Source organism: Sander lucioperca, chromosome 5 (genome assembly GCF_008315115.2).
Source record: "Sander lucioperca isolate FBNREF2018 chromosome 5, SLUC_FBN_1.2, whole genome shotgun sequence".
In the NCBI taxonomy this organism is placed as follows: domain Eukaryota; kingdom Metazoa; phylum Chordata; class Actinopteri; order Perciformes; family Percidae; genus Sander; species Sander lucioperca.
This window is the reverse complement of record NC_050177.1, coordinates 36,708,658-36,728,473: the sequence shown is the minus strand read 5'-3', so window position 1 is coordinate 36,728,473 and position 19,816 is coordinate 36,708,658. Positions and strand designations below refer to the sequence as shown.

The window sequence follows — 19,816 nt, the reverse complement described above, 5'->3', positions numbered from 1 at the left end:
CAAGCTTGTTGTTGAACACAAGAACTTTTAGAACTTTAAAAGCATTTGTGAAATTGAGGCCAACAACGCACCTGCTAAAGAGACCATTTTTTTCCCAAACAGAAAAATACAAAAACATAATATAAGACACTTCATTTTCTGAAAAGGAGACTGACATTATATGAGTATTTTGGACGCTGGACATTTCTTCTGATTCAAGGGATAATTGTTATCACAATTAATCACAATCAATGTGGTCTTTTCCAGTACTCTAGTCAAAAGTACAGGTGGATGAGATGTTGCTCACTAATATGTTTCTTCCCAGCAGAGGTACCGTACAAATATACGAAAAGCAAGGAAACAATTCAATTGTCTTTAATATACTACACAATCATATAACTCACAACATTAAAATCCAGGTTATTTCATTCAACACAGAACAAGACTTACAATAGGCCAAACTTTTTAACTCTAGACAGAAATGCATAACCTGTCAATTATTTTGAAATCTGCACAGAGTTCAGGTTCCTACATCTTATCATCACCAAAGCTGATTACAATACAGCAGGAGGCGTCTTTGTATGGAGCTTAACCGACCACCTGAAAAACAGCACCAGACTACTCTGAAAATGTATTAAATGCCTCTTTTCAAAGTAAATACCTCATATGTAATAGTTTTTACAAAAATCATAAGCTGATTTTTTTTTGCAACACTCCAGCCTAATATCTATCTATCCATCTATCTAGTTCCTAGTGCCTGGAGCTCCTGCCGATGTAGACAGGATACACAATTTTAAACAATAAATAAAAACAACCAATAAATCACGGAGGACTAGAAAATACAAAATCAAGAAGAAAAAAAACAAACAAATAACTGCAATTAAAAAAAGGATAACAGTAATCAGAAATGTTTCCTTAGAGACAACCCACACCTTTTCCCTAATGTTTTAAAATGAGAACCCAATAGGCATAAGCAAGAACACGTCCTCCTCAAAATGGATCCCAACTTGCAAACATGTCTCCTAAAAAAACTAAAAGCTGCTGTAGTTGTATTCAAGTGCAGTGGATAAATACACACAATTGCTTTACAATAATAAGCTCTTATTAAGAGCAAATTTTATTAGGATATAAGTGTGGTATTCTTGATTATGCCTATCAAGCTGTTCTAGGTCTAGTGCCCGAGGAGAAGAGTCTGAGCTTGCTCAATGAAGTCAAATGCTCCTGTATCAGAGAGTGATCTGAAGAGAAAAACAGAACAAGTTAAAATGATCATTCCAAAATTTACTAAATGTTAAATCTTTCCAAAAACAACAGTTAAATACTCACTGTTTAGCAAGTCAGTTGTCATTGTCAACAGCTCCCATGCCTTTAACTTCACCATCCGCCCTCAACTATGACACAGAGAGACAAGTGTTACTGAAAAGTGAGCAAAAATACTGGATTTCTTTTATTCAGCACAAGCACTGCTGTTGTGGGCAAAGCAATGAGGAGAAATATTGTGAAGACTACAGCAACATATTGCTGCCACTGACAAAAAATACGTGCTCAGTTTCTCGTTACAATGGAAACATTTTTAGACTTTTTCGCCCGATCTGTCGGCGATTTGATTTTGCCCTGCAGCTCAGGCCTCAAACCTGTACGTTTATCTATCCTGCTTCCGTTACAAATCTGCGGGGACCAATCACAAACTGGCTTATCCACCTGGCGCGCTATTGGCAGGTTTAACACGATGACGATAGAGAAGCGACAGCAAGCAGCTTTTCGTTTACATTCAACATGACAGCCACCGAAGCGCAGCAACCCGTTGGTGCCGCTGTCGCTGCTGTTTTAAAAGATTTCAAAGGCAAGTTTTCTCTGAAAACCGAACAGAAACTTGCCCTGGAACAATTCCTACAAAAGAAGGATGTGTTTGCCTTACTACCGACCGGCTTTTTTTTTTTACTACCAACTGGCTTTCGCTCTGCAAAGTACGTCACCCGGATCGTTGGTCTGATTGGTTGAAGGACTATCCAATTGCGTACAGAGTCATTTGAACTATGCCCGTTGATCACACCTCTTTCTCTGCAGAGAAAATACAGAGCAGACTCCCCAGACTAATGTTCAATCCTAAAAGAATGAGCTTGGTCTGGTGATAGCCAGACTAGAAAATTCTTGTTTTAATACCAAAACTTTTTTTCATGTTATGACAATTATTACTACATACCAGATTATTCCATTTTAACAAGAAACATGTATTTGTTATGTCACGTCATCTTGTTATATCACAAAACGTTCTTGTTATTGCACAAAATCAACACGTCCCGTTAAAGCAAAACCTGTCATTTTAAGGTCGCCGACAATCATATTCACATTCACACCTTTAGGCAATATTTGGAGTCAATACCAATTATCATAAATTATAATATAAAAATTTGGCACAAACGTCCACGAAAGTAATGCAACAAAACAGATTACACTAGAGTAATCATGCTCCGGCCCGCAACAGTGGTGCACAGTAGAGTATACTATGCTCTTTTACCTTATCCAGCTCTTCTTTTGTATCAGCCTCCATGCGTCGTATGTCATCCATCGACAGATCAATCCATCTGTCGATCCAGCAGAACAGCTCTCTGTGGAAGTGGGTGAACACACGCTTCTCCACCTGGGCAGACAGGGCGGGTGTGTGAGAAAGACAGCGTAAAGGACACAGAAACCGTGGGAGAGGAGAAATTAGGCAATAGTTGCAGGGAAAAATATAAAAGTCACCTGAAGTACATCTTTTTTATTGTGTCACATTTCAACTCCAAGCTAAATTAATTTTCCTCTCTGCAGAAATTCATATATTGGCCACCAGGAGGCAACATTTATCACATATTTTCTTCTTGGAATCAACATAAACAAAGCAACAATTGTACAGTATACCTTTTGAATGATATTTTCCACAGTGCCCTGTAGTCCGAACCACTTGAATTCAACAGTGACTAGCTTATAGGCACACATGTGTGGACAGTTGGGGTTGTTAGCAAGTTCTTTCTGCAAACACATGGATGAACAGATAACATAAAAACAACGTCTCCAGGCCTTTAAATGAATCATTTAATTTCTTTAATGAAGTGAGCCACAATGAAGAGCGATAGAAGGTGAAATACCTTCCACTCAGGTCCCAGAGGCCCTCTGCCGGTCTTCTCCGACTTAAAGATGGCCGGATCATGATCTGGGTTGTAGTCCTTAAGAGTGAATGCAACAAGTACAATGATATACAGCGTAGCCATGACAAATATGAAGCAACCTAATAAGCAGCAGGTTTATTATACTGAATGTTTAGTAGCTACATGTGCTACCTAAACATACAGTAGAGCAGGGGGGAGGGCTCTTGATTGTGGGCCATATACAGAAAATATAAGGAGTCACAGGCCAAACAATAGTAAATGCGTAGTTTTCAACCAGTTACACTGCAAGAAACATCAGTGTTTGACTAGAAAACCCCATGTGCCATAGAAAATTCATTTTCTAACAAAACAACTATGCAACACTACTAAACAGTTTAACATTACATAGTAGTTAATCGGTGTGCCCATACATTACAGAACATATTTCTGTATCTACTGCTCTTAACATTTAATTTAAATCATATTAATACTTTTAAACTAATACAGTGCGTGGCCTAAGCACCCACTTAAAAGATTATGATGCTATGTGTAAATCTTTAAGTCTATTAAGAAATGTTGCCCTTACCTTTGAACTGATGGAACTTCTATCAGCAATGTCGATGTCAACTATCGACGTTTTTTCCCATTTGCTTTTCTCCAGTCCATGTACCTGCAGCGCGGCAAAATCAAACCATCAAGTTAAGTCAGTTGCTTGGTAAAGGCAAGGAACACATATGAACACAGTTCAACAAAAAAGGATTGTGGGCCTCAATTTCCATACAAGTGATTGTTGGGGTAATGTAATCCAGTCTTTGCTAAAAAAAAATCTAAGATTAAGAATCCCAGCAAACACAAGGAGATTTCATCACATTAGCTTCAGCTGAACTGTGTAACGTGTTTTAGCAAAGAACAATAATTGGTTATCCTGTCCCCATTTTCTTCCAGTGTGTTTGCATTAGCAAGGCCAAAGGCAGACAATCTCCCATTTCCCCACTCCAACTACCTTTTCAAACCGGGACGTGATGCTACTTACAGTATGGTTCATTCGTTCTATAAGTTCTGTTACCACAACAGTAAAACTGTTTTATTACCATCCCTTAACAAACTAAATGCTAATTTCTCATATGCAAGTCCAACTCTTTAGTTATATATGTAACTATACCTACAATGGTCTTGCTTAAAGGGGTGATAGAATGACTACATAGGGTATTTCACACTGTTCCTTAAGGTCTCCTAATAGGGTATGTAACATTGGTTGGGCTGAAAATTGCCCGAATGCTATTTTATGGGCCCTTAACTACCCTGTGAATATGGCCCTATTTGGAACAAGAGTTTTTCTTCCAAATATGGTATGCTCTGCGCGCTGATTGGTTTGAGTGAACCACATACAAACACATTGGAGACGAGACAGCAGGTCTCATATTTCAGACACTGCAATGTTTCGTTACTAAATTCACTTCTGAGACTTTTTTATGCGAGAAATCAACTATATAAAGCTCAAATATGGGGTGTTGCAAATTTGGTAAGACGTGTTGGATTTCAGGAGGTCCACACAGTCTGATCAGACAGCGGCAGCCTGCTGGGCTCCATACCCAGGAGAAAGTCACCGTTTCTGGGTTACTGGACAACCGGGGCTCGGGGCTCCGCGGAGCATAACTATAGTATATTTACAGTTTGAATTTCGTCACGCCACTTATATAACAGCTACCCTAAGGTCTTACAAAGCTAACGCTTGTGTCCGATTTCAATTTAATGCATTTTTGTTAATAGGAGGGGTTTCATTAGCTGCTGGTGTCCCTTCAATCCTATGGGTAAAGATCGCGGCTAGCTGCAGGCCCTGGAGCTCCGTCAGGGCCTCGGCATTTGATAGTCCAGTAACCCAGAAACGGTGACTTTGCGCGGGTATGGAGCGCCGCGGGCTTCCGGTCGTGACGGAGATCCATCTAGCTCACAGCGAGCCGGGGTCTATGAAGGACGGCCCATATTTGACCTCTACATAGTTGATTTCTCGCATAAAAAAGTCTCAGAAGTGAATTTAGTAATTAAATAGCGGACCTCTGGAGATCTGCGTGACCTAGCTAGGTTCAGAAGACTAAGCTGACCTCAGGTCAGTGGTGTAGCCTATGCAAATGTTGGGGCATGACAAAGTTGAGGAGTTGACGTCAACTTTTAGCTTTGTTGAGATTCACCCGTTTTCAGCAGCAGTTTCAAAAAGTGAAATTTGTAGAGGAAAGGGGTGTCAATGGGATTTTGAGGTTCTATGTATGTCCTATTTACCCTCCAAACTGTCATTTTTCAACTATGACAAGGTAAAATCAGTTTTGCATTCCATCACCCCTTTAAAGCTTTAGTGCGTAACTTTTTTATAATAATGAACGTCCGTTACATTCAAGCCAATGCCAAATGAGTTGCTACAAATCTAATTAAGACTATCAGCTTCACACAACTTTCTCTGTATTTCTCAGTATGGCTATGTTCAGAAGATTGTGTCGTCCGCCGACTTCCGCTGAAACTCGAGTGAAGATAATTACCTCTTCTGAAGAGTTCATCATGTTATTTTAATCCTCCATGTCCTCCTTGGCTACTAGCAACTGTGTGGAGGAGGAGGCGGTGCGCGATCACGGAAGGCTTGCATCATGTGGACGCGCCAACAGTTTTGTTGTCATTACTTAGAATTCCTCATGGGGGCAGCAGAAACTACGCACTATAGCTTTAACCTATATGGAGGGTAAAGTATGACCACAGCCAGTCACATGACTCACATTGTCCTGATCCCCCATATCAGGCTTGTGCCATGTCTCGATCATAATAGAGAAGTCTTTCATGTATTCATTCTGTAAGCATGGGAGAGATAAATGATAGGGTCAGTCAACAATCATATTCCTGTGGGTTAGGCTGCACCATATGAGGAAAATGTGATAGTCGATAACGTTGTTGAAAACAGAAGTAAAGTTTTACAATGTTTCACTGAACAACATTTTAACTCTACTTCCTATATTACAGTCATAAAGTTAGCTTTACTCAAAAACAATATACTTACGGTAAGGACTGGATCAGAAGAAAAGGTGGACGGTGATGAAAAGAGGATAGATCAGAAAGAGAAGGAGAGACATAGTTTTAGATAATACACAGATTCCAAGCAACAAGCTTTTCTTTTGTGAAATTCCACAACACACACACACAGTAACTGTGCACCGTAAACAAACAGCTGGGACTGCTCTTTACTGTACAATGGGACAACGAGGCTCTGACTGAGAACAGGTTGCTAACCAGTATATAGTGGGGGGGGGTTTGTCACCTAACATGTGTGTATGAGGTGGAACTCACCGGTTTTACAGTAAGGATATGCATTCCAGGCCTCCTCATGAACCTTGAGAGAACCTTTCGGAGCGAGCTTACTGATAATAGTTGGCACTTTACTGCAGAGACACAAACATGCATTAATGTAGTCACACAAGTATGCACAGTCACAAAACACCAATTCTTGTAGCTTAATGTATTCACACTCAGAGACTTAGAAATATAGAACACATTAGGGAGAATTTCGTAGTTTTTTTTAAAGTGTCAGTTTTCTGTTCTTTAAAGTGCTCATATTATGCTTTTTGCCCTTTCTTTTATTATGTTATACTATATATATATATATATATATAATAAAAAATAAATCTTTTTTTGTGCACATTATAGGTTTACAAAGTAAAAAAAGGGACTTACCATCCCCAACAGAAAACACCGTTCACAAACAGCTCTATTGTAGTCCAGCCTTTACTTCCGTGACGAATGCGTGTCACTTTGTAACACACGTTAAAATGCTCGTCTAGCTGCTAGCGTGGCACGCCCTCATACTCTGCTTCTGACTGGCTAGTAGTCCTTACCTAGGTACTGGGCATTTGCGACTCCCAACAAAGATGGAACAGAAGTGAGATGTCTCACTCTGTAGCTAAAACAGAGAGCTCAACACACAGGGTGAAAAGAGCAGCTGTAGCAATGTGTAGTACAACAAAAATATAGTGTTTTTGAAAATTAAACCACATAAACCTATTCTGGTACAACCTCTAAATACAATTATGAACCTGAAAATGAGCATAATATGTGCACTTCAAGTGCTTTTCCACTATAATCCTAGAGTGTCCCATGATGTTTGAAAATTGACAGAATCCAGATAATGTGTGCAAGTACAGTGTGCCGCCTGTACAACATGACATTCTGGTCACACGGCATTTCAAAATGTTGCAACAAAATCCCTTTGTTTCAGTGAAATCACTGGATTAGCTTGCAGTGTGAAATCTGTGCAAATCTTTTGCCATTGACTAATAGCAGGCTGTCTTGACAATGCTGACCTTTGAGGGACAAGGCATAAGAAGCAGCAATAACAAAGCCATAGCAGTGCAAAGCTGTGTGAAAGTAGCAGTGCTGAGCTGCCTACCTCTGCAGGTAGTAGATCTTGTGGGTGTACTGTCCCTTCTCTCCATCCTTCTCATAGGGCTCGTTGGCCAAGACCTCCACACCTTCTCCCCCACCCGTTTCACTCTTACTGGCCTCTGCTACTGTATACAGCTGACCCACTTGGTACTAGAGGAACAAAAGAGGAGAGCATGGTTATTTTTGTTAACAGATACATTTATACCTTAATGAATTCAATCAATCTTCTCATCCCGAATAATGTGTTGGTGCCCTGTTCAAAGCCAAAACTGTGAACTGATTTATGTGGTGGACTAAAGGAAGTTCCAAAGGAAAAGCTGATCAATTCTGAAATTTTGGAAGGAATTACCTTTTTACCACTCATCGATATCTTTAAAATAATATTGGATCAAATGAAATGTGTAATATAAATTGGGTTGCTCCAAGTGAGGAAGCCACAGAGAATAATCACCAAATCTGCAGAGTCCTTTAGCTCCGCGGAGCATTTTTAGCATCTATCAGCTCATTTTTATGGTGCACAACCTCAGCTTTCATCAACCTTGTTTTCAGCAAAATAGTTCTGATACACTCAATGCACCAAATGACAGACACATTTAGCAACTAGCTGGTGAAGATAGTGGAGTGTTAACTAAACAGAGGTAAAAGGAGGGTGAATATTCCACTTCCTTCTCGGTAACCTACCCATCTACCTAGTAGTACACCCACCTCATCAACTACACCACTGAATATTGTACTTGTATTCATCAGGTGAACAGGAACACGGTGTTGTTCCGCATCTGTTGGATATGTAAACAAGTAATCGTTTGCCAACATGTTCCCTAAACTTTATACAACAACAACATTTCATCCATCCATCGTCATCCTCTTATCCGGCGTCAGGTCGCGGCCACCCTCCTGAGGAAACCCATTTTGGCCGCTAGCACCCTGGATCTCGTTCTTTCGGTCATGACCCAGCCTGCATGACCATATGCGAGGGTAGGAATAAAAACTGACCAGTAGATCGAGAACTTTGCCTTCTGGCTCAGCTCTCTTTTCGTCACAGTACTATTTTAATGCTGTCTTTACAGCTTGTCCTGCTGCCTCCGAGTGGCCAAAACAATGCATGAATGCAGCTTTAAAGTTAGCCTATAAGTCAAAATGTCAGCAGCAAAAAAGGTCAACTGGTGTGGCCGGGTTGGATGAGTGGTAGAGCAGGCGCACATATACTGAAAGGTTTATACCTCGACGCAGAAGTCCAGGGTTCGAATCCGACCTGTGACAATTTCCTGCATGTCTTCCCCCTCTCTCTCCCCTTGCTCACCTAGCTGTCCTGTCAAAAATTAAAGGTGGAAAAGCCCAAAAAAAATAATCTTTAAAAACAAAAACAAAAAGGTCAACTGGTTGGAAGACTATTGGATAGAAAGCGGTATTGTTCTTATTGTTTTTAAAGATGGTCTAAAGTTATTTTATTTATTTTATCACAGTGAACTTTTCTTGAGAACATTATATCTACTTGTTAAATTAAGTTGAAGGGGACAAAAAAACAATTCGCCAGCTTCTACATAAGCTTAAGTTAGCAAAAATAGTGGCTAACTAGCACACTGAGAGCTCAATCTCTGAAAAATGGTATTTCAGATGAATTCTTCCTAAATAATTTCTGTGGTGGATGTTTCACCATAGTGATGATGTAACCCTGAAAAAGGACAGATTTGTTGTTAGAGTTCTATATAACTTTCAAAATAAAAATACGACAATAATAACCCAAGAGAGACAACAGAATAGATTATTAGATATATAGATTAGATTAGCAGATAGAAAAGTTCAAAGAACCCTGTTGAGAATCCTTCTGTCATAACCTCAGATAACCATTCACTGAAAATGACTGAGTTAACAATTTCCCTTGAGGTATCCCAAACACATACTTCAGCATCAGAAAAACAGCATAGTAAGCCTTTTCTTAACCTTTTCCCCTCTCTTCCTCTTCCTCCAATCCCCATACGTAGATCTTCCCTTCCTGAGTTAGGCAAAAGTGATGTGACACTGGAAAGAGTGACTCACATCACTAGGGCTGTCGCCCTGGCCAGGCCCATACACTCCTTACTTTGCACACAGAGAAAAACGTTTTGGAATTGCCCAAAGGACGTGTCATGCAATGCTGAAACAGTGTATATGTGTGTGTGGAGTGGATAGACAACAAGCTGTAGTGTGTGCAAGTTACACACACACAAAAAAGTGTGAAAGTTTTTTTTCTTCACATACTAACATTGACACAAAGATGCTAGTCGCTTTACATTTTGGTCCACTGATGCTTTGCTGGAGAAATAGGTGGTATCTTTGGCTCTTCTATTATTATTAAATGTTAAATGACAGTTGGTAAGACCAGCGGTGACACATCTGCTGCAATCTGTAGTTTAGTTGGACAAATCTTTTGTAGTTGAATCAAGCCAAGCCCTCTTCTCCCCAGTGACATAGCGCTGCTTCAGGTTAGTAACCTACTTTGGTAGCTGTGGATGCTCAGCCTTGCCACTATGAGTAGGAACTTAGGAATGTGACTTGTCATGTGTAACCACTGTGTCTTGTCATTGTCAAGGACAGTCGGGCGTAATGCAGGCCTTTATGAGCAGCTCAGGGATGGGAACAGAATATTCGGCTGCAAAACGACAAGCAGGCTAAACCTGACAGGAGGCGGTCATCAATACTGGACTGAACATGTTGAGGCAAAGTGCTGTCGGTCATGTTTGTCGGAAGGTTTCATGGAATTAACAGACAAAAACAAGGTGTGGACTGCGAACAAACATTTTTTTGCTTTATAATAAGAACAACAATCACTTGGTTAAAATGTTATGCTGCTGGATTGTGAAAGATGTGGGCGCTTAGCAATGCAATTGAGATGCATTATGGGAAGTGTAGGATCGATGGATGTTTTTGGACCTTGTCCCATACCAGGGATTGAAAGTCAGGATGTCTCAGCCTGCTTTTATTGTTCTTTTTAAAATCCTTTTTGTGAGTAAATTCCTGGAGTACCTATTTCATTTATTAATGGTTATGTCTATATGATGTCAGAGAGCGGTTAAATAAAAGTCCATTACAAGTTATCTAAGTTACACATATGACAGGACAAGAAGATTAATTTCACAGACTACAGAGCCCACTCCCATTTCATTCAGATTTGATCCAGCTCGAGCGGTTATAATTGTGACACTTAGTTACTCAACTAACACAGGAATCCAGCTAATGCTTCTCACTGAAAGGGATCAGAGAAAAAGCCAGTCATACAGCATACAGAGATTACAGGGCTTAGTGAAATACTGGTTTCTGCTTTGTGTTGTGTTAAGTAATGGAAAAACAAAGAGTACAGTGTTATATGGAACATTTGGATTAAAACTTAGAATGAGCCAATAGCATTTAGCTTATAAAAATGAAGGGGTTCACTGTAACTGCAGTGGGGAAACTTTAATAAAAACTCAACACAAATCTAATGAAGGGGAAAGGTGAAGAGGCTGAACCAGCTCTCTAGATAACATACAGTAGTAGCAGCCATTGGTATGTCAGATTAAACCCAGCTAAATCAGTTCTGGAGCTGACAGCTATGTGTTTCTACTGCAAGGGCATCTGTTGGTGGTCTAAAGTGACAGTCCTGAGAGTGGCTGACTCAAACAACATCATGTCAGTTTAGACTGGTAGCCACTAGTGTAGCATGTGTAAAATCCCATTTGCTCTTTAATGCCTTTAATCATGTCTACAGGCAGTAAGTTCAGATGCATGGTCACAACTGAAATATGTTCATCAGCAGCCTGGAGATTTTTAAACAGCGTTCCAGCGAGGAAAACTAAAGTAAGAGTATTTACTGTCACTGAATGATTAAAAAAAGAACTGGTACTGAAAATGGCAAAAATCTCCACAAAGATTCTCATAATTTAGAAGGAAGTGATGACAAATCATTGTGAAATGTGGACTTACTATAACAAATGCTTGGAAAAACTACACTTTTTAAAAACATTTTACACAAAGCAAGCTGAATAAAAATATACAAAAAAAATACAAACATCAACTGTGTTTATGATAAATGATTTGTAAAAATATTCTAGGTTTTAATTGTCAGCCGTCTATGTTAATAAGAAAACCCAACAGCCAAAAGACAAGGGGACTACAAATGGCTATTAGCCATCTAGTTAAATCTGAAACATTGCATTAGTGTCAATTATTGCGTACAGTCCCTGATAAAACAAAAGTAAACAAATGAGTCCTCACCTCCTCCACTGAAATGGGCAGGACAATTCGGCTGAAAGAGACAGAAAACGAACAAGAAGATATTAGGGCACAGATATCCCAATCAGCAATAAAACAGAAAATACAACAATAACAATTTCACTGTTGACCTACAACAAGTGAATAAGGATGTTATCATTGGTCAACATATCACATTTTGTCTTTAGGTTTAACTTACAGACAACATCCCAAAAAGTTTGGGAATCAAAATGAACCTGCACTAAATTCATTTCAAAACTGCTTCTAGACATGGAATTTAAAGGAATAGTTGGACATTTTGGGAAATTCACTTTATTGCACAGAGTTGGATGAGAATCACTATCATATCTGTATGTTATGTAGCCCTGAGCCAGCAGTCAGTTAGCTTAGCATAAAGAGTGGAAAAAGAGGGAAACCGCTAGTTTGGCTGTCCAAAGATAACAACATTTAACTACCAGCACCTAATTTGTTTAGACTTTACAAAAGTATAAGTAAATACAATCTCAGTATAAAAAACGACAAGTCACTGTTTTACAGGCAGGGTTTTGTGGCTAACCGTTTTTTGTTACGTCTGGACAGTGCCAGGCTAGTGGTTTTGCCCTGTTTCCAATTTGTTCTTCTAAGCTAACCTGCTGCAGCTAATGGTACATATTTTATACATTGGAGTGGTAACAATCTTCTCATCCACCTCTCTTGTCAAGAAAGTGAATAAGCGAATGCGTTATGTTTCAAACTACTGCTTTAACCTTTAGAATCAATGGGAACTTCAAAGTAATGCCATTGAGTTATGTTTCTTTCATTTTGATATGCTACCTGGCTTGCTATGCTGCTTTATTAAAGAGGTATTGCACTTCCATAAAGTTAGAGAACACACAAGAGACAGATTTAGAAAAGACTGATCAAAATCGAAGCAGCAGACGCTGAGCTATCCTTACTTTTAGTAACTAGTAATGGTCAAGCTCGAAAAATAATATTCCATAATGCAACTCAATAGTGTCTTTTTTAGACCATCCCTGCCTCCTAAATACCTTTGTAAAGCTCACCCCAGAGGCACAGAAGACATTATACAGCTCTTTTCACAGGCTGGGTAGTACTCCTAATGATTAGTAAACAGAACTTCATGTGTAAAATCGAAGGAGTGCTCCAATCAGAGCTGAGGGCAAACCGTTGCTTAATTTAAAGGGTGTGGGTTTGATTTAAACACACTGACTTTCTAGATAAATGGGACATGGAAAACACAATCTTTCTGTGCTACTGCGGTAAAAACAAGAATCAGTGGTAAATCAGATGGCCTATAGAGGTGACTTTCACAGGCAATTTTAGACATGGCAGTTCAGCAAGGACTTTATGAAACTACTAATGTCTCTCAGCAATCAGAACCTGGAGATGCAGCCATAAAAAAAACAGCAAAGATTGCAATATATGGTGCTCCTTCTCCCCAAGGCTCCAGCATTTTCCCACCCTGCACGATAACACCATGAGGTAGGATTTTATTCAGAGCACTGCTTTAAGGAGTGTATTCGGACTGATTGATTCATATCATTTATAACTAACCCTGGGAAGTAGCAAGATAGTTATTTCTCTGGTAGAGTCCTGTTATTATAGGAACCTACAGAAGAGGAAGAGGAAATTGTAAAAAACTGCAATGAAGACTGCAACTGATAGAGAGAACAAATAAACCTGGGACTTTTGGTGGAAACCATGCATGTGTGTGTGCTCTTTGTGTATCCTTCTCTAGTGTGCCTTGATACAATAGCCAATTAATCGCCACCTGTTGCCAGTCTAGCAGGGCCTGAATATTTCATTAGAACAGATCAGAGTGAAAGAGGAGCCTTTCAGGCACAAACGTGATGGCTGATGTGATGAAAAAGATATGTGTCTGCCTACACTCATACACTAACAGAAACACTGCACAGTTTGCAAGTTCTGGCCATTATGTTTAACTAAAGAGGGTCCATTGTCTTATTTTACAGCCAGTGTATTTGTATCCTCCTAAGGATAATAATTTAACATGGTTAATGTACTTTGCACCATGGTCAGATGACAGCCAGCTACTGAATGTTGTGCCAGCACTGGTGTGCACATAACATGACATGTCATAAAACTCAGGAGTTACAAGAATGTAAAATAAAAAGGGTGATTCATTCATACACTCCCTTCAACCAAGCCCTTTGACAAATTTGTGATTTGTGATATTTGGCTATATGTAAAACTTCATAAGAAGCCATATTTACTCAAAACCCCAAACCCTGTCCAAACATTTGCCAATTTGAGATGGCCTTTTCATATAAACTCACGCACATGCCTTATGTAATGTCAATTTATATATTTGCTGAACATTTGATAGGAATTGTCCACTTCGGCATACACGAATACCTCAGAGAATAAAGTAAGTCAATGGGAATTAAACTCTGAAAGTTGTTTCGCCGCACCCATAGCCACAAAATTACGGTAATGTCAACAAGTTAAAGTTAGTTAACCTCGGTCGGTAGCGAGGAGTGTAAACCAAACCGAAACGTTTAGAGGAGTTAAGTTACACCGCTGTTTTAAACACATAGCTCAACATGTCTATGCCCAAATGACTGTCATCACCCTAGCTAGTAATGCATCTAGCATACGTAGCCTACTTTTACTAACAACCTACACTTTAAAACGCCAGGATGTTGAATGGAGTTCTGAGAGATCCACACTGAAGTTTAAAAGACTCGACCAAGCTAAAGTGCTGAACCAATCACAGGTAGATAACCACGTATACAAAACACCGTAGCTTAGCGAGCTATCAACATTTTAAACAAAGGTAGCATTATACCCGGGCTCCTTTCCTCTGTTATGGTTAATCATTTAAGAAAAGTTGATGCGTTTTATCGACGCGACAATGACCGTTTCTCTCTTTTGTCCGATAAAAAAAAAACATACTCACAACTCTTTAATCAGCATGTTGACTGTGCCTCTGTCCAAACAGCAGCATATGAGTGTGGAAAGCCCTGAAAATCCTCTTTAAAAGCTGACAGAAGCAGTTAATTCACCGCTGGACTCTTTTTACTCCGGGGTTTCTTCCTGGAAGATGCCGTGTGCATGGGAAGGGGCGCGGCATCGAAAGAGGAAAGAGGAGGTGACACCCACCTTTAGGCTCAGGTAACCCGTAACTTGGTGTTACGTTCAAATGCAGCTGGGTATACCATTATCAAGTCTTGCCAATGTGAACTTTATGTTAGGATTATGACTTTATGTGTATGCCAATACAAGCTACTGTAATACTTCTTTTAATTAAGGCCATATGTTAGCTGTTGTAGCCTATACTACTAGCTACAGCTATTATTGCTGCTTCTGCAACTAGACAACATCCATAATATTAATTCCCCTTGGTGTAACTACAGTAATAATAAAAGGTGGTAGCTCGACTTTAAGCACCAGTAGCCTCAACATTAACATGTCCCTGGTTTGGTGTAAAGCAGAAAGAGAAAGAATCACATACCTTTTTATTTGCAGAGTGGACTTTACCAAAATTGTAACAGGCCGACATGACACAATAAGGATCTTTGTGTTGCATGAAACTGATGGAGATTACAAGGTTTCCCACACTTTTATTTACCAGTGAAATAATTATTCCAGCTCAGCAAGCATCAGCTGGTTCTTCCCCTTATCTTCTCAAAGGGTGGAGTAGCCAACTGTGTGTGCGTACCAATACTGCTGTCTGTGGATTGTTATTCCATAGTGAGTGTGAGTGAAACCGGTACAGGGAGAGACCGTCAACTCCGGTTTAACCTGTTTATGAGACATCTCAGACTGTTTAAATGCATGAATGATGTTCCTCTGCTATTAAAACACTGCTTCTACTCCCACATACCATGACTATCAGCATTACAGTGAGAGTCTGACCCCTGCTGCTCTGAAGAAGTATTGTCCTACCTCCACAAGATCACAGAAGTGTGCACAGTGATCATTTGAAATAAGAGACACCTCCATACAAACGATTGTGTTTATTTTGCTTCATATATTGATTGATATCTTTTTTTTTCTTTCAGTTGAAACATGACTTGAAAATGTCAATGATAATGGCTATACTGTTGGTACAAGACAAAAGACAACCAAATATACAATATAAGTCCATGAAAATACACATTCTCGTAAACATCAGAGAAAAAAAGCTTAATAAAAAAACTAAGAAAATAAACTGGCGCATGGTAACTAGAAACAATATAAAAGGTACATGCCAGGGGAGGGAAACAAGGTGTCTGTGTTCAAGCTGAAATCCTCATTTCCTATCATCACACACAACCATAAAAACACCCGCAAGCACAAGCTGACGCTAGGATTCATCTTCAGAGAATACACAATTATTCAAAACATCGATCACTAAACTACTGCAGAATTCCTATCCTAGGAGGCTGGGGTTAGACAGGGGAAGGTGATGGCATTGAGGACAGGGTGAGTTGTTTAAGGTAAGGCAGTGAAGAAAAGTGCTGAATGAATGAAAAATCAATGTCCATCATCACCCACATTCATAGTGCTGGAGTAAAGTACTGCATCAGAGTATATCTGTTCCTGCCTGTCGTCTCTAGTCTTAACAGCATGTCAAGTCACAGGAGTATTAGTTACAGGACACACCAGCACGCCACCAGATACACTGTGGAGTTAAATTATTTACGTGTTTTATAAGAATGGCAAATGTGAACAAGGTTCTGTGAAAACAAAAATTGTGCACTCGTAATTAAATATTTGTGCAAATCAATTTTACATTTCTATGCACAAAGTCACATTGTTGTATCTTTCAAGTACAAAACCGGTGTTTTGGAAACAACAACTGTTGAGTATATGAGAATTTTTTTCCACTTTTCAAAGGAATAATAGTGCAAAAACAATCAGTGTCTCTGTGCGGGTTTGTATCTACAACGTACAAATAAAGACTGACAAATGACAAAATTCAGAGAAGGATGTCTGGCTTATCTTAGATAGCCTGAGCCTGCCACCACAACCTAGTGGTGGAAAATGGATGGATGGCTTGAGACACACGTTTTGTACTTTGGAGCTACAACAATTTAAACATTTTGGGACATTTCATTTGACATGCATAGAAATGTACAAATGGGAATTTAGTTTTCTATACAAAACATTTTTTTTTCACTTCACAAAAGCTTTTTTCACATTTGTCATCTAACTAAACACATTTAAATAACCACTGCCAATTTTATTCCATACAATTCTCTTTGCTCTTTTTCTCATGCAGTTTAGTAAGGATGAATATATCTGATCCACGCTTATGAAAGTTCCTGAAGTGAGAGACAAGGCTCTGCCACACTGTCTGTGTACATAAAGGCGATATAATGAACAGGGTTGTTTTTTTAAGTCTGTGAATATTAAAAAAATAACAGCATATTTCCGTTCCCATGTTCTGTATTAAAAAATCTACATCTGAAGCTCTAAGTATACATTCTTCCACTAGTAAGCAGCCATGCATTGCGTGTACGATACAGTGTTGGCAAGCCATTCAGAAATACATGACTGAGGTCCGTTTCTAGGGGTCTAAAGTGCATCATGTGCCATTCGTTTCTCACTTATAATCATTCATTGCGAGCATCTGATTGCAGCAGAGGCTTGTCTCTCAGCTCTGTAACCTGTCATCAGTAAACATTTCAAGGCGTGTTTGCAGACAGATGGATGGATGAAAGCAATAGATGGATGGATAGATGGAGGGAAAGAGGGATTGGGTGCGCCACATCCTGCCTGGATCCACTCCTCCCATTTTCTGAACACATATAAGGAGGCACTATGAGGGTCATGGCTGTCTTTGGAAGTGCCTCTGTGAGTTACTGCCAGGCAGGAAATATCTGAGGAGCCTCTCTGTATGGCATCTGAAGACAGCAGGCTGAATCAAACAGAAATTATTATCTCCCTGTATCATATCAAATCTGTACATACCACTTTTCTCAGGGGCTGGAGGAGTGTGTCTTTAACAGCCTGATACCTTCAAGCAAATCTACCTTTATGTCTGTAAGAGGTGAGTTCAAGTTTCCCAGAGCTGCTGCTGTGGTTGCACTTTGTGTTACGGTGCAGAATTACCAGAAAACTGATAAGAAGCCAAGAGCAAAGTAGTTATTTGAAACAGTAACTTGATTGATTCTTTGGAATCCTCTGTGCCGCTGAATAAAGAAACAGCACTTGTCAGTAAGTTGATGTCAATTTGTTGCCTTTGTGGTAACAATGACCTCAATTGCCCCTTAAAGCAAAATGCAAAAAAAATAATTTGTGTTTCAACTAGCACCATTTTGATTTAGAAATACAGTTAATAAAATGTACATGTTTGCCTGTATGTGTGTAATTGTGTGTGTACATGTTGCCCAGCACCTCACAGAAGCACTTATTGCTACAATGAATCGAGACTCCAAATTCATGTGTGTAGCGAAGTGGAATAACGCAGAGCTCCATCTCTACGTCACTCCATCTCTACGTCACTCCATCTCTACGTCACTCCAGCCTTTAAAAAAACACACTTCTCCTCCACGTTGTCAGATTACGTATAGGGAGCAAAGATTTACAGTAACAACGCATCGATGATCATATTGCAAGTAAATACATTTGAGGAAAAAAAAAAACGGTTACATATTTCAAACACACAAAAAAGGAATTCATGAACAAAAAAAACAAACAAACATGGCAGATTGAGCCAGTCTTCCTGCATTAGTAACTGAGTGAAACAGTAATATAGGACCAGCCCTGTCTCTGGCATCATGCAGTGTAGTATCTGACCCCAGAAACCATTTTTTCTCACACTGCATTATGTAACACACACACACAGAGATGCTGCAGCGTTTTCGTAACTAACTAAGTCATGATACTGTGTTTCAATCTGAACTGCTACCAATACTGCTGTCTGTGGATTGTTATTCTGTAATGCCCTGGAGCACAAGAGGAAGCAGAGATGCCAGGACCAAGGGTGCCACTTGTGTGTGTGTGTGTGTGTGTGTGTGTGTGTGTGTGTGTGTGTGTGTGTGTGTGTGTGTGTTTGGTGTTTGGTGTTTGTCTCCCAAAAGACATTTAAGTCTGTAAAACTAAGACAGACACCAAGCAGCCCCATTAAACACTGGCTTGTGCTGTCTGAGAGAGGTGACAGTTTACTGGGTGAACGGCACCTCAGACAAACCTGAACCAATCAAAAAGCAAAGGTAGTCATGGTTACTGCTGTACATGTTCACAACGCCACAGTCAGTTACTGTTAGGTGGCTTTAAAAACACAATGCTTACATTTGACACCTTAGAAATGTCCTCGCTGTGGCTTTCCATTGACTGGCACCTTCTTCTTCTTCTATTGTATTTTTTTTTTTTTTTAAGTTGGACTGAAGAGGCTGAACCAGTCGACCGTCACTGACAGATGTAACAGCGAGAAATAAAAATGACAAGAGTGAAGAAAAGATGTGTAGAGGAGTCATTTGGGGAGATATAAAAAGTCTGCCATCAGTCTATTTTCTCCTCAGTTCAGAGATGCAGTCGAGTGAGTCGGAGCTCTCCGTGGAGCTTGAACTGTGTGTGTGTGTGTGTGTGTGTGTGTGTGTGTGTGTGTGTGTGTGTGTGTGTGTGTGTGTGTGTGTGTGTGTGTGTGTGTGTGTCAGGTTTCTAACAGTGTACAGTATCAGAGAGGGTGAGACTGTGTGTCACAGTGGTGTGTAGTCATATTGACAAAATAAGATTGGCAGTGAAATGGTGTGAGTGAAAGTGTGTTTAATTTGTGAGCTGTCTGACGAACTGAGAGAGGTGTCACACAGGCAAGTGACCTCCGCCACTCTCCCCCTCCCCTCTCTTCTTCTCCCTGTCCTTCTCTTTTTTTAGTGTAGCTCGACCTCTTCATTTTTTAAAACATCATCTTTGACTCTGTTCTTCCTCACGGTCTAGACAAAAGCCTCGGGCTTGCTGTCGTCGTTAATCTTGGCGTAGATCTTGGGATCGTCATTGCGCTCGTCTCTGAGGCGCTGCAGGTGGCGGCTGTGGCACAGCAGGTAGAGAGGGAGGCAAAATCCCAGCATGCTAACCACCAACAGTCCCACGTTTACCTGAAGACAACATTAGAG

The 19,816-nt window shown here is 39.9% G+C and overlaps 2 protein-coding genes across 3 annotated transcripts in view; both read right to left on the bottom strand.

Moving 5' to 3' along the window:
* Positions 1-338: 338 nt before the first annotated feature.
* On the bottom strand, positions 339-14,900 carry LOC116038875 (phosphatidylinositol transfer protein beta isoform-like). The gene is made up of 12 exons (XM_031283570.2): positions 14,674-14,900; positions 11,757-11,787; positions 7,531-7,676; positions 6,435-6,526; positions 6,148-6,155; positions 5,870-5,941; positions 3,694-3,777; positions 3,108-3,185; positions 2,881-2,991; positions 2,498-2,620; positions 1,306-1,370; positions 339-1,217 (listed from the first exon to the last, which is right to left on the bottom strand). The coding sequence occupies exons 1-11, from the start codon at positions 14,688-14,690 to the stop codon at positions 1,317-1,319; spliced, it is 816 nt and encodes a 271-aa protein (XP_031139430.1). The 5' UTR covers positions 14,691-14,900; the 3' UTR covers positions 339-1,217; positions 1,306-1,316.
* An 818-nt stretch (positions 14,901-15,718) lies between these two features.
* The window catches only part of LOC116038874 (large neutral amino acids transporter small subunit 4-like), a 29,944-nt gene continuing 25,846 nt past the window's right edge, over positions 15,719-19,816 (bottom strand). The window contains exon 15 of one of the 2 annotated variants that reach the window (XM_031283568.2): positions 15,719-19,798. In XM_031283568.2, the coding sequence (XP_031139428.1) occupies positions 19,637-19,798 (162 nt within the window). In that variant the 3' untranslated portion in view covers positions 15,719-19,636. The remainder of the gene's footprint in view (positions 19,799-19,816) is intronic. The other variant, XM_031283569.2, reaches the window with a different exon arrangement.

What these genes read in the sequence shown, in the direction of transcription:
- LOC116038875 (XM_031283570.2), bottom strand. An exon ending in ATATGGGGGATCAGGACAAT is followed by an intron (nt 3,778 to 5,869) that starts GTGAGTCATGTG and finishes GCCGCGCTGCAG; the next exon opens with GTACATGGACTGGAGAAAAG. An exon ending in CAAAAGAAGAGCTGGATAAG is followed by an intron (nt 1,371 to 2,497) that starts GTAAAAGAGCAT and finishes TCTGTGTCATAG; the next exon opens with TTGAGGGCGGATGGTGAAGT.